The sequence below is a fragment of the Lutjanus erythropterus genome, chromosome 1, assembly GCF_056507025.1.
Source record: "Lutjanus erythropterus isolate fLutEry1 chromosome 1, fLutEry1.hap2, whole genome shotgun sequence".
NCBI lineage: Eukaryota > Metazoa > Chordata > Actinopteri > Lutjaniformes > Lutjanidae > Lutjanus > Lutjanus erythropterus.
In genome coordinates, this window is record NC_139317.1 from 17,683,801 (window position 1) to 17,701,837 (window position 18,037).

The window sequence follows — 18,037 nt, forward strand, 5'->3', positions numbered from 1 at the left end:
TAAAGTACAGATACCTGAAAAATTTACTTAAGCACAGTAACAGCGTATTTATACTTAGTTACCTCCCATCTCTGTCTGTGACCCAGAGAATTCTGGGTCCAGTGTGTAACTGCTAGCTAGATATACCATCTTTGGGACTACAGGTATGAACAGTAAAATAGTTAGAAGATATAAGAATAGGCCTCGCATGATAAGTGATATAATGTTCAAATTCCTGTTGAATGAATGTTAGAGATAGATGTGTCCGAGCAGGACAGCACTGGCCCTTTAAACAGCTCTCCTCCCCGTCTCTCTCGCACAGTGTCTCTCTTCCCCATTTCGCTGCTTTGTTTTCATTGTCGCTCTTTTGATCATGGCTGCTCATTCTACCGAAGAACCGTTCCCCTTCCACGGGCTGCTCCCCAAGAAAGAGACCGGTGCCACGTCTTATCTTACCAGGTTCCCTGAGTACGATGGCCGAGGGGTTCTCATCGCTATCCTCGACACCGGCGTGGATCCCGGGGCCCCCGGCATGCAGGTAAATCTGACCGGCTGCCTCACGTTAGCTCACAGCTAGTCGGTGTTAGCGAGCAATGCTAAAGGCCCCACTCATTCACTTAATTTGCATTCAGTCATCCAACGGCAGGAGCTAGCTAGCTAGTTAGCTTCCTGGCATTATATAGATACACACAACAATTATGACAGTTAGCTCCAGAACTTTTATGACAACCTAATCACCACAAAGCATTTGATAGCAATTAGCTTTTCCTGTTGTCACAACGTGTTTCGATGCAAAACTAATTTACAATTAAGTAATTTAACGTTAGCTACCGTTAGTTGGCATACCTGCTAGTATGTTAGCCTAGCAGCCAACATCTGAATTTGTCCGCATCAGATTCCCTTGTCTCTCATCAATACTTCTCGATTAAATACAGTTTTGCGGCCACGACTAGATTAGTAGTAGTTAAACTAACGTTAGGTAGGTTAGTTGTCGGTTAGTAAGCTGTAACCATATGTTAACTGCCAAGTCACACCGGAATCTGTTTAGATAGCTACTGCTACATATTACCAAGTTAATTAAAGCATGATAGTTTTCTTACACGTTGTGTCTGTGTAACTAGGTTAGTTAGCACAGTGTTACACTAAACCAGTTGTTTTCAGTTAGTCTACATGTCACCTTGCCTCAGTACTGCTTAAAAGGACAGAGAGTGAATCTGACCCCCTCAGCATGTGTAAACAAATACTATATATAATATAATACTGTGTTTACAGGAGGTATTGAAAGTTCATTGACTCTTCAGGATGGTTTTTACATTACTCAGATTTAAGTTTCGATTCAAAGCGACGGGCTATGATATGTTTTTGTTTTAGTTTATGACAAGCCTATTCAATTATCTTTGAGAAGGGCGAGATTTGAAAACAGTGAAGTGCTTAAGGACGTTTAGATTTCTTATGTCTGCAAAGATAGGAACATAAATGTGTAAAACAGTGCACTTTTTTAATACACCTTTTTATTATTTTTTTCCTCCACCATATTAAATTTGGAAAAAGAAACATTATGTTCAAAAGTACAGGCCAAAACAAAACATCCTTGTAATCCTAGATTAAAAGTAGCTTGTTGTTTTTATAAACTCATTTAACATTGGTTTTAAATTCCCTCTGCTTAAACAGACTTCTGTAGTAAGTGTCTCTGTGCTTAATGACAGGCATAATTGATGAGTGGGCTAATTAGCCAACTTCTAAAATTATCCCCTAATAAATAGTGTAAACACTCATAAACTTAGAATGTTAGCAAGCTATTTGAATAAAGTCACAATGATATATATTTATAAATTATTGAAGGGCCAAATTGAGGTCATTAAAGGGCCAGATTTGGCCCACGGGCAGCCACTTGAATAGGCCTGGCTGGTTTATGATGTCCTCAGTCCTCCTTTCACTGACTGAATATCTACTTTGCATTAGTAATAGACAGATTGTCTGGCATTTTGAGACAATCTACATCAGCCGATGCCTGTGTTCACAAGGCTGATAAACAAAAAATCTCTGCTGGCTCATCTGCTGTGGAGTGATGTTAGCGCTGTACCTGTGAGTTTTGGAAAGGTGGTGAAAAAGTTGGTGTACTGTAACTCTCATGCACCCTGTTGTAAATGTTTGCCTAAATTTCCTCAGTCACAGTCATCTTTTCTAAAGATGAAATAAAGGACATGACTTTTCTTTGTCTTGATATTGGCATGTTATATTGGCCATCAGCTGCCCCGTTCTCTAAATACTGGTATCAGCCACTGAAAAACCTGTGTTGTCAGCCACTACTTCACATCCTTTCAGCATGAATTTCTTAATTGATCACAGATTTTTGTTCCATTGCTGTATCTTTAGGTCACGACTGAGGGGAAGCCAAAGATCATCGACATCATCGATACAACAGGCAGCGGTGACGTGAACATGACCACACTGGTAGAACCTAAAGATGGGACAATCACTGGCCTCTCTGGTAGAACACTTAAGGTCAGTAAACACTTTATGACATTAAGACTAATAAAAAAAGATAAATAAATAATAAATGTCACATAAGGATTGTTCCATTACAGGTATCGTCCTACATCTGATATCATGTAATGATTACTTTTATTGATTCTCAATGATCCATTTTTAAATCCAAGTGTACTCCACTAGATCAGTAGACCTGCACTTTAACTATTTTTCTTCATATTTGTCTCACACTGTGTCTTTTTATGTCTTTCAGATCCCTCCTGCTTGGGTCAATCCATCAGGGAAGTATCGCATTGGAGTTAAAAATGGCTACGAGTTCTTCCCTAAGGCTCTTAAAGAAAGAATACAGGTAGGACGACATGACATTATTACTGTACTGGGTCTGTCATGGATTTGATTTTGCAACACTAAGGTTGTGCGTAGAGCTTAGTGCTCTGGTGACATATGACACACAAGGACCGATTACTCTCAGGTTTGATGAGGTTAGGTTAGATTAGCTCAGATATTTTGGGATGGTTGTATGTCTTCTCCATGATGGTAGATCAAGTCTGAATCCTGTCGACAAAATGACTGAAAATGTTGTTATTCTGGCACTTTTGTCCTCTAGAAAGAGCGGAAGGAGAAGCTGTGGGACCCACCACACAGAGCAGCACTTGCTGAGGTCTCCCGCAAGACAGAAGAGTTTGACCTTTCTCACCCGACACCCTTACAGGTCAGAACTACAGAGCTGGAGGTTTTTGTTCTTGTCAGTTTTTGCAGGCAGTTTCTAGACCGAGTAATGTGGTGTTTCCTTATCTGATTCCTCGCTTGCCTGTGTCTTCCACCCTGCCCCCTCTCCTCAGATGGAGAAGTTGCAAAAAGAAGAGCTGCAGTGTCAGTCAGAGCTGCTGGCATCACTAGAAAAGAAATACAGTGATCCTGGTCCTGTGTATGACTGTGTGCTTTGGCATGATGGTGTCACATGGAAGTAAGCTGCACCAACATTTTTCCTTTTTATACAAGTTTTCTTAAGTTTCCCCAAATACTCTTTGCTGTTTGTTTAATAGTGTATCTATCCTTGACATTGCCTGTTTCTCCTTACTCTCTTTAGGGCTGTAGTCGACACTTCAGAGTGTGGAGAGCTGTCACAGTGCACTGTGCTGAGCTCCTACAGAGAGTCACAAGAGTACGCCACGTTAGGAAATGCCGAAATGCTTAATTACTCTGTAAATATTTATGACGAGGGAAACACACTCTGCATTGTCACCAGTGGAGGTAAGATATCCAAAAGCACACAGTCTGCCTCCTCTGAAAGGAAGCCTTTTGATGATTCAGTCTGTTTACACAAACAGTGTTCAGGGTAACAGTGATGGGGTGTAAGAAAACATTGATACTCATAAGTATTGCAATATTATGTATTATCATACTGTATTGATTCTCAAAATCAAAGCTAGACAATTTTGTTATCTCTCTTCACTGTTATGATTGTATAAAGAGTAAACTTTTGAACTTTTTATGCAGATGATAGTTTCTTATTTATTCCATGACAGTTTTCTTATATAAGCAATACATCACCTTGCCTACAGATTCAGTATACTGCAGTATACTGAATCATAACCCCTTTTATCATGACATGTATTGTATCACCAAATTTTTGCTAGTATACAGCCCTAGTGAGCAATGGCAGCTTCACCGGAGGGGTGTATTACAAAGCAAGACTAATGGGTTGGTGAGTTATTTTGAGTCTAAAGCCAGAATTTTCAACAGGCTCATTTGAGGTGAGCCAGGCCTGCGCAGAACTGATCACTGGTGATCGCCTCCCAATGCATGCTGGTTAGATTTGTGCCTGACTTGATCCTGACTTGCCCTGATGTCATGCACACCTGGGCATCAATAACCTCATGAGAACAAGGTGGCTGCAGTTTTTACAGCCAGGCACAGCAGGTTCAACCAACCAACTGCAAACACCTGGCTGTCACCTGACTGATGAGCTGACAGGCTCTGATTGGCTTTTTAGTTTTGACAACAAACACCATGTGTTATATCCAGCCTTAGATGTTACAATTACATAGAAAATAAGGCTTTAATACATTAGTTTTATGTTGTGTAATGCAGTTTAGATCTGTTAACAGGTATATATTTTGTGGCTGATAATCAGGTTATATGTATATATGACTTATCAGGCACTTAACAGGCAGCTACAAAGTGCTTTACAAGGCAGATAAAAGAATGGAGGATTGTGTAACAATAGGGGGATCTCTTCTGCTTCAACTTAATCAACGATCAAGAGCGCTCTTTATTTCTTCACCTGTGAATGTGGTGTGCAGACTAAACGTAGTCTACAGATGATCTAACAGGATGTAAATATTTCTGTGACTTCCTGTATAATCTGTGAAGGCTGCTGGAAAGTGTCTGTCATGACTACAGTTTTTTGTCACCACCTCCTGTGGCGGCTGCCTGATCTCATCAAGAAAGTGACTCTCTTTTAACTTGGCTATATCACCATGGTAACTTATCTGAACACACAGGCTGGTCCGGAGGAGGTTATGTTCAGAGTTTCAAATTAAATCGGCTGTAAAAAGCGCGTTAACAAATTATCTTTAACAAATTCTTTTTGTGAAGATATTCTCTATGAGTGATATAGATTGTCAGCTGAAAGAATATGTTATATAAGCGAACCTGTTGAGCTGTATGTTAGTAATGTTACTGAACAAAGCTGTGTAAGGTAATAACAGCAGCACAAACTGTATGCATCATGTTGCTATGGGAACCTACATGCATTCAGTTGATGAAGCAGAAAATTGTTTTTTCCCCATTATTACATCATTCATACACTAAAAGAAGAATGAAGCAACTACAGACCACTTTGAATGATGATTTTATGCTTAATCCTCATTTGCTGCCAAGTCCATTTCATACTGCTGATACTGAAGCTCAGAACATGATTAGCAAATTGATTAGTCTATCCTATTTATTAATTAAATAGAATAGGATTGATTAAAAATGATTCCGGTAAAAAAATAATAATTTCACTTTTATTTGGCAAAACATTAAAGTGATTTCTAGATATGGCTCATTTTGGAACAGTGTCTAATGTAAATGCACTTCTTGAGTATTATGTTTAAATGTGCTGTATCAAGTGCAAAGTTTAATATGCAGTTTTAAAGCCACTGGAAGTGCATTATGTTGATTAGTTATTTTTTTACCAGCAATCCCTTTTTATTGTTTTTTTAAGGCTTTCAAAGTGTACAGGCAGTAGAAAGTGAAACAGGGCATTTTCTGAACCAGCATTCCTTTTTTTCCCCTTTTTGCTGCAAGAGTGTTTCTTTTTGCCGTAATATTATTAAAAATATTCTTCAAAACTCTCCATTACAACAACTTATTCCACTTGACTGAAGGAGGAGGAACACCATCACTCAATTTTCCTTAAGCGAAAGAGAGTCAGATGTTGCATGGAATGCCCCCTTTATGGGGATGCACAGAGAGCTTGATGATAAAAACCCTGTTAACAAAGCAGATTGTTAACCACTGTCATGATACCTGTTATCTCTGACTGGGGTTTTAGGTATTGTCGAGCCAGCTCATGCAAAGAAAACCTGGCTATGTTGTATAGCCCCTAGTTCAGGCTGTTTTCTCCAATCTAACTTGCTTGTGTGCTTTCAAAGGGGCTCATGGGACACATGTCGCCAGCATCGCAGCAGGTTACTTCCCAGAGGAACCTGAGCGCAACGGTGTGGCCCCCGGTGCACAAATCCTAGCTCTGAAGATTGGAGACACTCGCCTCAGTACCATGGAAACTGGCACAGGGCTCATCCGAGCGGTATATTACCCAGACTCTAATGAATATAAATTTGCACGTTGCTTCTTTTTTTTCCTGTCACCCTTTAATTTTTCCATCTCTCTTGTCGCTCAAAGATGATTGAAGTCATCAACTACAAGTGTGACCTGGTTAACTATAGCTATGGGGAAGCCACACACTGGCCTAATTCAGGGTAAGTATTCCACTGAGATGTGTGTGATAGTGTGGGTTTATTTTGTGTGTCACTGATCTTTATTAATTTGACTTTCAGGAGGATTTGTGAGGTGATCACAGAAGCTGTGCAGAAGCACAATGTGATGTTTGTTTCAAGCGCAGGAAACAACGGCCCCTGTCTCTCCACGGTCGGCTGCCCAGGGGGAACAACAAGCAGTGTCATAGGTACACACACTGATGACAGATTATCACTCAACTTTACACCTTCAAGCTGCATGTAACTGAAGTATTTATCCATGATTACACTGGATATCCACAGCAGGAAAGATAAAAACACATTAATTTTATGAATCCTGACTATTGTGAGGTTGAAGTAATTATTAGTATGTGTTATCATGGAAATTCCATATACATTTAGCATCCCTAATTTATATTAATACATTTTCTATTTGGATGTCCATAGGGATCACACAGAAGCTTAAATTATTTGTATTACATTTTTCAAACCACAAATCGACTGGATTACTTCTCTCTTCTCTCTGTAGGAGTTGGAGCATATGTGACTCCAGACATGATGGTGGCAGAATATTCCCTGAGGGAGAAGCTGCCTCCCAACCAGTACACCTGGTCTTCCAGGGGCCCCAGTACAGATGGGGCCCTGGGGGTCAGCATCAGTGCCCCTGGTGGTGCCATCGCATCTGTACCCAACTGGACTCTCCGTGGTACCCAGCTGATGAACGGCACATCCATGTCATCCCCTAATGCCTGCGGAGGCATCGCACTAATCCTCTCAGGTGCGTCCAGGCTCATCTAGACATGGGAATATATTGCATGTATGGAAGTGTGTGTGAATGCAAAGCTGAAGATGGTGTGTGTTTTTGTTTGCTAAAGGACTGAAGCAGAATGGGATCAGTCCCTCTGTTCCTGCGGTGAGGAGAGCGCTGGAAAACACAGCTCTGAAGGTCGATGACATCGAGGTGTTTGCACAGGGCCACGGAATCATCCAGGTAAGATGAATATAGCTGCTATAGAAGTAGAACTGCATCAATTAATCAATTATTAGATTAATTGCCAAATACTTTGATAATCATTTAATCAGTTTGAGTAATTTCTTAAGAAAAAAAAGTCTTGTCCAGCTTCTTCAATGTGAATATCTTCTGGTTTCTTTACTCCTCTATGACAATCTAACAATCAATTCTGTGTCACCTATTAACTTATTAACACTCATACTTGCTATGTGAAATAACAGACAGATGTATAACAAATATGTATTGGCACATGTATTTAAATTATTTGCACCATGTCAGCAAAGAATACCCATAACATACACATGAAGAGAGTTTGTTTTACTCTTAGTGCATACAATAAAATGTAAAATGTTCAGATTTTTAAAAATAGTATACTGTAAAAATATATAAACAATAGGAAATTTAAAATAGACCTAGTAAAAACAAAAAGAAGAATAATAGATGTTAGTTTAGAATGGAATTTATGAAATATAAGATTTAAAAATAAAAATATTTGTTGGACTGTGATTTAAATATCATTTTTGTATATTATATATTATGATCATTTTAATAAATGGTTCTGAAAACTTTTCATGGACCCCCTGGCAAAGTGCCACGGACCTATATTTAAGAACCATTGCATTAACCTGCTCCCTTTCTTCCTCTCAGGTTGACAAGGCATTAGACTACCTCACTCAACATGCCTCTTTACCCACAAGCCACCTTGGCTTCTCAGTAAGTGTGGGATCACAAAAAGGCATCTACCTCAGGGACCCAGCCCAGATTCTTGCACCCTCAGATCACGGAGTAGGAATTGAACCCATCTTCCCAGAGAACACAGGTACTGTTCTGACTACAATCATCAGTGGCTTTTTCATGATATTATTTTTGTGTGGACATATGTATTCACTGTCTGTCTTTTTCTAATGTCCATCACAGGAAACCCTGAGCGAATCTCCTTGCAGCTACACTTGGCCCTCACCTGTGCGGCCCCGTGGGTACAGTGTCCTTCCCATCTAGAGCTGATGAACCAGTGTCGTCACGTCAATGTCCGCATCGACCCTGTGGGACTGAGAGAGGGAGTGCACTACACAGAGGTAGGAACAGGAAAGTAGGACAGAGAGCAGGAGGAGAAGATGGACATTGTTTCTGAGACAGTTAATCTTATTCCGGTCACTTTGAATGTCTGCTTTTTTCTTTTTTAAGGTATGTGGGTATGATACAGCAGCACCTACCTGCGGCCCCCTGTTCAGAGTTCCAATCACAGTTATTATCCCTGCTAAGTAAGTTCTTACATCACATTGACATTTTATTTTTGTCACTCTTCGTGTGTGTCTGACAGCTCTTTGTCTCTCTCGCCTGACAGAGTGGCTGACAGTCGTAATCAGGAGGTTTCTTTCACAGACGTCCACTTCAGACCAGGACAGATCAGACGCCACTTCATCACTGTTCCTCAGGGAGCCTCCTGGGCAGGTCAGTGTTTCTGTGTGTGTGATAAGGGGTTTAGATTTGAAGTTTGTTCATTTATTTGTTAAGAGGGTACTCAGCAGGGCTCAGCACAAGTGCTTACAAGTTATTCAGGACTGCTTTTGCCCTTTGGTTAACTGTGTTGGAAAATCTGTATATTGCATCTCTGCGTGATTGTAGATTGTTCCTGCCATAGTCTGCCTTGCTGATTTAGACTTTAGCTGTCAACTGTTTCCCCAAGAATTAATTTTTTTAGGTGCAACGGAATAATTTAACAATCACAGCATTTTCCCTAGATATGTGGAAGAGTTGGGTTGTCTCTAAACTTCCCTTCCTTTGTGTATAATTGTAGGGAAAACCCTGCTGACAGATTGGTTTATTGTTAGAAATGGATGAACAAGTGCATTATAGACTGGGGAAAAGTTAGTCCAGTTTGCATTATCAAATAGCTGTGCTATAATAGATGTGCAAAATCAAAATTTTAATCTTAAACTCTTGTTTAAGATCTTTGTCTCTTCTTGTCTTCCACCCTTGCTTTCTCTCCTTTGTCTACATTCTCTCTTCTCCTTGTTCTCGTGTTTCTCACCTCTCTCTCCTGCAGAAATCACACTGACGTCTCATTCGGGAGATGTGTCGTCAAAGTTTGTTCTCCATGCGGTGCACCTGGTTAAGCAGAAAGCATACAGAGCTAATGAATTCTACAAGTTTTCTTCACTGTTGGAAAGAGGCTCACTAACTGAGGCTTTCCCTGTGCTGGTATGTATTTCATTTGTAACATATGTTTATTTGACTGAGATTTTGCATATAGGTCATTCTGTCAGTATATAAAAAAGCAAGTTTTTATCTGTAGTTCTCTGCCACATGATGTCTGGAAGTGCCTAGAATGGAAGTCACTTCACTTTGTAGATGCACACATATAATAAAGACACAGAAGTGGGTTAATTTCTGTCTGTTTTTTAATCTCCTCTCAGTCAGGTCGGGTAGTAGAGTTGTGCATTGCGCGCTGGTGGGCAAGCCTGGGTGACGTCACTGTGGACTACAGCATCTCGTTCCACGGACTCAGTATTTCTCCTTCACCCCTGCACATAGTAAGAAGAGCACAGACACACAGATTAGCAATGAAACTAAAGCCCAGTTTGTAATTCTTATTTGTCTCTTCCCAGCATGCCTCAGAGGGAGTGACGAGTTTTGACGTGTCGTCACCTCTGAGGTACGAGGAGGTGTCCCCCACTATCACCCTCAAGTCTTGGGTTCAGCCTCTCAGGTGACTGCACGTTCCCACACACTCACACACGCTTTGTTCTTCCACATCTGTGCCGTTCGTTGTTTGATCCCTGCTGCTGCTGTTATTGTTTTTAGGCCTGTAAGTTCAAAGACAAAAGCTCTGGGAATGAGGGATGTTCTTCCTAATAACCGACAACTCTATGAGATCGTTCTCACCTACAGCTTTCACCAGGTACTGCCAGCACCATCAGCACTTTACAATAGAGAAAATTTTCTTTTTCTATGTGTGTATAATCTTCTTTTGCTCTGTCCTCAGCCTAAGAGTGGCGAGGTGACCCCCAGCTGTCCCATGCTGTGTGAGCTGCTGTACGAGTCTGAGTTTGACAGTCAGCTCTGGATGCTGTTTGATCAGAACAAGAGACTACTGGGCTCAGGGGACGCCTACCCACATCAGGTACACATAGAAGAGGTGGATCCCAGAGGATGCATTATTATCTGTCTTTGACTGTTTTTTTTAAAACAATGATGGAAAAAATCTGAAGGCCATCCATCATTCTGACAGACTAAAACCCTGAGGCCAATCTACCATAACGAGTGGTTGTGTCAGTTGCAGCAAAGGAAAGACCAAGTCAAGCCATATTAAATATAGAAAAATCTTTAGCCAAATAATCACAAACTCATTACAAGGACATCACAGATTTCAAGTAAAAGGTTTCACTATGACTAGGACGCATGTGAATTAATTACGATATAATATTTGAATATATTTCTTGCCTTACCCCTGATGGTCACAAGAAGTTGCTAAATTTGTCATTTTTTAGAAATAAAATCACTTAGAGGGTCTGAAAAGTCACAGAATCTGTTGTCACCAAGTTGACAACACTTAGTGACTCTATAATTATGATGTGGTCGATAAATATGGGAAAAAAGAGGAATTGATAGGGTGGAGGATGAAGCATTAAAAAATTGCCAAAACCTGTCAGCCACCTGCAGAACTTTGTGTGCCAGCAGACATCCACTGTTGACATGAAAATAACGGCACAGTCGGTGTCTCTGTTCATTTTTTCTCATAATCTGTCAAGTTTGAAGAAGTATATGTACATGTTACTCATGAACTAACACATCTCTGTTTCTGTTTCACCTCTCCAGTATTCTCTGAAGCTGGAAAAGGGCGACTACACTGTGCGTCTGCAGGTCCGCCACGAGCAGTCCAGCGAGCTGGAGCGCCTTAAGGACCTGCCATTTGTGGTTTCTCACCGTCTGTCCACAACACTCACTCTAGATGTCTACGAGACGCACCGCGCTGCCCTGATGGCCAAGAAGAAGGCAAACTCTGTCACCTTGTCCCCGGGCGCCACACAGCCCTTCTATGTCACGGCCCTGCCTGACGACAAGTGAGTCAGTTGGCGAAGGCGAACTTTATTCTTGTCTTGTTCAATCTTATAGAAAGACTTAGAATTATTTTCATTTTCCATTAATCTGTTGATTATTTTCTCAATTAATTGATTAATTTATCCTGTCACAATCTTGTCAGCTGAAAAATGGGTCCAAACGTGGAGCACACGGACTTCTGTCGTACATGTATACATGTATGCGTTGTACATATTTGTACCCGTCTTTCCATCTCTTTCTGGAAGGATTATTTTCATTATCAATCAATCAGTTGATCATTTTCTCCATTAATTCATAGTTATTTGGTTCATAAAACTGTGAAAAATATTGATTGTTTCAACAAGTCCAAGGTGACTTCTTCAAATATCTTGTTTTGTCCACAAGTCTATTCAGATATTCAGTTTACTGTAGATACTCTCATTCTCTCACAATCTACAAGAGAAATTTTGTTTTGAGGTTAAGATTATTCCCTGCATAAACTAAAGATATTTCTGTTAATAATCAAATACCTTGCAGTGCTTTGTTTGATGTCAGAGTATCAAGTTTTTTTAAATTTTTAGCAGGGGACACTTACTCTTTTCTCATGTTGTACTGTTAAAGAATCATTAGCATTAAACCTCAAAATACTCTTAATTGGATGCTCAGAGGTCAGAGCACTGCTGGATAAATGCCTGCCTGGTTAGAAAAAACGTTTAAATAAATATTTCAACATTCAGTTTATTATTGTGATCAGATGTTTAATGTTCCTGTTTTTATTCTCTATCGTCGTTTTTCTTTCTTTGTCCTTCCCTTTTTTTTCAGGATTCCAAAGGGGACAAGTCCAGGATGTTATCTGTCAGGCTCTCTGGTTGTCCCCAAGAGCGAGTACGGCAAGAAAGCAGTGAGTGGCCTTATTTGTTGTTGTCTGTCCTCCAGAGCAGTAGTCTGTCCCGCTCCTCAGAATCTAAAGTTGGATAGTGTACAGACTTTTATAGATAGTTGTGTAATGAATTTGTCTAACAAACTACACAGTGGAATATACATGTCACCATGGCCAGCATGCCATGAAAATGTGCTCGACTTGTTAAATAATGTGAAAGTAGTGGTCCTGAGGATCGGAGTAAAGACCAGTGCTCTAATGCTTATTGCTTTTCTGTATTCTCTTTTCTGCATATTTTACCTCTTATCACTTTCAGACCTGAGCTGAATCTGGTCGGTTGCTTCTGAAATTTGTTTGTGTCCTTTTGGTTACCGCATGGCATTTTGGAAAAAAAAAAAAAAACTTTCCTCACTCATTTGCCTTTGGTCACCCTTCTGTTTTCGATATGAAAACACAATTAGATGTTGCTCATATGATCACCTCTGTCAGATCTTGACAATCTGGATCTGACTGTTTATTGGCTCATCAGACTGCTAATATTTTTAGTTGCCAACATGATGAAGTCAAAATGACTTTTTAGCCTGTCAACACCAGTTTCTGGGCCTCATTTCTAGGCCTCACTGTTGGCCTTCTGGAAAAATATTAGTTGTGTTTGAGAAACAAAACAAGGATTTTTTCTAAAATTACTTTACCTCAGGTTATGTACTATATGTTCACTAGGGCTGGGTATTACTACTACCAAAATGATACTTTAAAAAGACTTGACTTTGAGATATCTGGACAATTCTTTCAACATCCCGTTCATCAAAAGAAGACAAATCTCTGAAATGTTAAATGTTTGAACACAAGAAGCTGCACAGAATCTTTTCCCATAGACCATATAAATAGTGGACAGGGCTTCTGTGTCTCAAAACCTGAGGTGTCTTAAACCTGTATTTTTTGGAAAGGCTGTCAGGGGGAGACTCCACTGGTTGCAAAAAGAAACTGGACTTTATGTAAGCTTATGAGAAAATGAGCCTACTTCTCACTTGATTTAAGACCTCAGTTTCCTAGTGAGTCTCAGTTGCTATTTCAAGTCATCTTCAATACAGCATGATGTCATTTGTAAATTATGTTCCCATTTAGAGTAAAATAGATGATCAGGCAGGGTATCTTGTAGGACGTGGCTGTTGTGTGATTGACAAGTTGCTACCACTGCATGTTCTCAGGTTCTCTGTAGGCATGTGAGCAGTTAATCAACTATACACTTAAACACCGCCAACTTCGCTTGTCAGCACCAGAAATACTCAGTTAGTTAGTTACTCAGTCAGTTAAACTATTTAGACTACTCTACTCGTCTAAATTAAAATTTGCTTCTAATCAACAGGGAGATTAGTTGTCAGGAACATCTCTAGTTCTCAGTCAGCTTCAGTCAGGATAGAGGTGTAGCAATACGTGTCCTCTCTTGACCAGGTATCACTTTTCGCTCCAGTGAGCTAAGGTGGCATCGGCCATAATGCCAAACTCGAGGGTTCAAAGAGGTTGTCCACAAACCAATCGATAAGTTCACAGTGGCTCCATCTACTATTTGTTTTACAGTCTTTGACTTTTCCCACACAAAAAGTTATAAAGGGGCTAAAATATTGATTTAATTCACAAACTATTTGATCAAAGAATTTGTAAACAAGATTATGAATATGATCAGTTTTCTATACTTGACATACTTGTGCTATAGATACATTTCAGTCAGTACCAATTATCACAGCTGGTATGTGCCACTTCTTACTTTGTATTACGTCCATTCAGAGGTGTTTGTGCAAAAATAAAAGAAAAAATATATTGAATGAAATATCTCTTTAAAAGGGAATAACATAATTTCTACAATACAATGGCAAATGTTTTATTTCTGAAGCTTATTCTCTTATACCACGGGCTGCTGGTGCTCCTCTTTTTTGAACAGCTATCGTGTGTCTTTGGCTGAACTTGCTTGACTCAGTGGCTCCAATGCAAAGATGTTTCAGCACCATGTACAGTTCAATATGTTTTTTTCAATGTTTTCATATTGTTTCACATTACATTGCTACAGACATATGTGTTGTTTGAGTCTCTAGTTTTGAATACTGAGAAAAGAGCAGAGCAGGTGTAGGAAAAAAGCTTGTCAGCAACAAGGACTGCACCACTGTTTTACCTCTGTGCCATTTATTAAAGTGTGACAGGTAGGTGGATTAGAGTCTCTGAGCGAGGATGACAGATAAAAATGAAGACAGAGAGAATCCTTTTTGGTGTGTTTGTGTTGTCTCTTCCTCACTGTGTGTTATTCTGACCACCAGGGGCAGGCCTCTGCAAAACGACAAGGGAAGTTTAAAAAGGTACTGGAAGAGCTAGAAACACTGTACAACAGAGCGTCCACTGCTCTCCTACCATCAGGAAATGGCTTATTCCTTACGTCAGGATGGGATCTGTTAATATCTTCATTAATTATGTAAAAGCATGTCAACATTTCTGTGACTGAAATATGCAACAGTTTAGTCTTAATAGGTCTTTATTTTGATGTAGAGTAGTTAAGGTTTTCTGGTGGTCAGTGAATACTAATATCTGTACATAACATCAATTGATAATGAACTTTGGATTTGTATAACTGGTTGTTAAAATGCTTTTTTCTTAAGTCATTTAAAGAGAGATAGCCAGAAAGAGTTTGGGGTCGTAGGACATGACAATGGTAGGAAGAGGGTGAGAATTTGCTGATTCAGAGTAGTAAGAGAGGTCATGGATTTTTTTTAAATGTATCACTGACTGGTTTTTGACTAAACTATTCTTTGTGTGTCCATACAGGACATTGTTCCAGTCATCTACCACTTAATTCCTGCTCCTAACAAAACAAAGAATGGAGGGAAGGAGAAGGACAAGGAAGGAGACAAAGAGAAGGATGTGAAGGACGAGTTTGCAGAAGCAATGAGAGACTTGAAGATTCAGTGGATGACGAAGTGTGCACCGTAGCTCTTCTGTTTTGCTTGGCAATACATTGCTTCCTTTGCTTTATTCTTTTCAATCTCTTTAAACCATCGGTTGTGTTCTTGTTTCTGTCCAGGTTGGACTCCAGCTCCATCTATGATGAACTGAGGGAAAACTACTCGGATTACCTTCCGCTGCACGTGCAAAGACTTCACCAGCTGGACTCTGAAAAGGTGATAGTACACACCAGCAAAAAAAAAAAAAAAAAAATGAAAGATATCTCAGACAGGATTAAATTCCAGAAACGTTAAATTATTTTGTTTTAGAAGTTCGACACTGAAAAAGTATTGATGTTGGACTATTGAAACTATGCAAATATTTGTGCTCACAGTAATTTCTCCCTCTCTGTTTTGTGTTCAGGAGCGATTAAAACGTCTCAGGGAGGTGCAGTCAGCAGCTGACATCGTCATTTCCCACATTGACCAGACAACCTTGGCTGTTTACCTCACCATGAAGACAGACCCTCGGCCTGATGCCGCCTCAATCAAGACGTATGTGTCTCTCAAGAATTGTATTAACATCATAGTATCCTTCTGCAAGGAATGTTTAATTGTAAAGAGGCAAACAGAGCAGGGGAAAAAGTGATTAACCACACAAAAAGTCATTTCTGTGAAAAACTAACACACTCTCACTTAAAATACATGGCAAAAACTGTGTGAAAAGGTGCATCTAGTCTTTTTCCCTAAAGCATAAAAGTTTTTTTTTATGATGTCAGCTGAACAGCGTGAGAGACCCTGAGTAAATCTTCCCAACCAAATCTGCTAGACTGTTTAAACTTTGAGGCTTTGATTCAGACCTCTTTTAATGACTTTGTTTCAGTGACATGGAGAAGCAGAAATCGTCTCTGCTGGACGCTCTGTGTAGGAAGGGCTCCGCTCTGGCCGACCAGCTCTTGCTGCCCCCTGCGCCACAGGAAGGTGCCAGTGCCGTTACCACGGGTCAGACGGTAGCAGATGCAGAGCTTGTGGAACAGGTGGCGAGCAGCTCTGACGACAGCCTGCAGAACGTGGCCAAAGCCCTGATGGATACGTTCTGGGAGGTGCAGAAGTGGGCAGAGCTAACTGACTCCAAGGTGGGCAAAATGTTTGTAGAAAATAAGGGATCGCCAAAGTTGCCAAAGTTTCTCTATTTACTGAGGACAGATAAGTTAGTTAAGTACCCCGATGTGAATATATCTTTTATTTGTAGGGATGTGCTCACAAATACAATGTACAGAATATCATCCCATGTATGTTGTTATTCTCAGCCTCTTACCTGTGAACATTGTCCAATCATTCACTGGTGGTTGTATTGTGTGTTGCCATAAAGCTAGCCAGTTTGTGTTAGTTCAGTAAATGTTAAGCTGATTTAGTTTTGTTTGTCTTCTGTCTTTTTTCCACTGCTCAGGTGTTGATGTTTTCATACAAGCACGCTCTTGTGAACAAGATGTATGGCCGAGCCTTAAAATATGCCTCAAAGATGGTGGAGGAGAAGCCCACGAAAGAGAACATGAAGAACTGCATCCAGGTATGAGAGCAGGGACTGCTGATTTCTGTAACAGTAACAATGGACATGTGTGTGATAAGTCAACTAAACTATTTACCACATTACCCTTGCTTGTCAATTTGTCAGTATTTTAATATAGAAAATAAAAATAAAGTTGTATCAGTATCTGAATAAACTGACATGTAACCACTCAACTGGTGCAATAAGCCACTTTCAGCACAAACGTGTGGACATTAACCTGCAAGGAGAGTAAGCTGCTGGTGTTAGCACTGCTAACGTTAGCCACACTGTGTAGCACATGTAATCCTGCTCTGTCTGAAAAGATAACACATTTAGTGAGTTGTTGTCATGTGTTGCAGGATAATGTGCAATGTTCATAATGTAGTACTTTTTCAGACAATGTGTAACCTTATCAGTTAGTCAAAATTTAACCCAATTTATTGTTTTCATTGTGTTTTCTTATTTTTAGACTTCTGTTTGTTTTTTGTTTTCCAGCTCATGCGGCACCTCCGATGGACACACTGCGCCACCTTCAGCGAGAACTGGCTCCCTGTCATGTACCCTGCAGACTACACACCATTCTAGGCACAGACACACACACACACACACACACACACACACACACACACACACACACATGCATGAGCAGCATGGCCATACACGGTCCATTACATGGTAACTTGGATATCATGTCCCTCAGGGTCACATGGTCTATGCATCTCGTTTTTCAAACTTGGATGTAGGTGAACACCAAAATGAAGGACAACGCTGAGTGTAAATGGTTTGAAGAGCTTGAGACCTTAACAGACATTCTTCCTGTATCACACTGGATCCAAGTATGTTGTGTGTCAATATCTTGGGTTTTTTAATGTGAATCCCAGGAAGAATACTTGCTACGTCTGTAGCAGCTAACAAGGATCTTTATAAACAAATATTAGGTGAATTCATCCCATCTCTAAACATCATATTTAATGCTCAAAGCTTTTTCCAAGGCTTGTTGATACTGAGGTTCAGTGCTTTTTTATGTTTGGCGTTGTCCTTTTTTTTGGCGTCATCTACACATTTTGAAGGCTTTCACATGCACCCATCCTCAGCTGTCTGGACTCCATATCATATCAATTAACCTCATTCTCTCCTGTAAATACTTTAAAATGGCCAGTGTGGACTCCAGGGATGCATCCCAAGTCTACT

The 18,037-nt window shown here is 40.1% G+C and overlaps 1 protein-coding gene across 1 annotated transcript; it reads left to right on the forward strand.

The window, feature by feature from the left end:
* The first annotated feature begins 321 nt into the window (after positions 1–321).
* tpp2 (tripeptidyl peptidase 2) lies at positions 322–18,036 on the forward strand. The gene is made up of 29 exons (XM_084715362.1): positions 322–517; positions 2,356–2,484; positions 2,723–2,818; positions 3,077–3,181; positions 3,312–3,436; positions 3,560–3,723; positions 6,114–6,268; positions 6,364–6,440; positions 6,519–6,646; positions 6,967–7,215; positions 7,313–7,428; positions 8,098–8,269; positions 8,368–8,525; positions 8,635–8,711; positions 8,795–8,901; positions 9,497–9,651; positions 9,867–9,983; positions 10,059–10,159; positions 10,255–10,351; positions 10,436–10,573; positions 11,269–11,513; positions 12,313–12,391; positions 14,680–14,718; positions 15,182–15,333; positions 15,438–15,534; positions 15,722–15,852; positions 16,181–16,433; positions 16,748–16,867; positions 17,342–18,036. Exons 1-29 carry the CDS (start codon positions 353–355, stop codon positions 17,429–17,431), a joined length of 3,837 nt encoding a protein of 1,278 aa, XP_084571488.1. The 5' UTR covers positions 322–352; the 3' UTR covers positions 17,432–18,036.
* Position 18,037: the final 1 nt, after the last annotated feature.

Coding starts and splice junctions, on each gene's coding strand:
- tpp2 (XM_084715362.1), top strand. CDS start 353: ATGGCTGCTCATTCTACCGAAGAACCGTTCCCCTTCCACGGGCTGCTC. Junction 10,352..10,435: donor TCACCTACAGCTTTCACCAG/GTACTGCCAGCA, acceptor CTCTGTCCTCAG/CCTAAGAGTGGCGAGGTGAC. Junction 15,535..15,721: donor ACCAGCTGGACTCTGAAAAG/GTGATAGTACAC, acceptor TTTTGTGTTCAG/GAGCGATTAAAACGTCTCAG.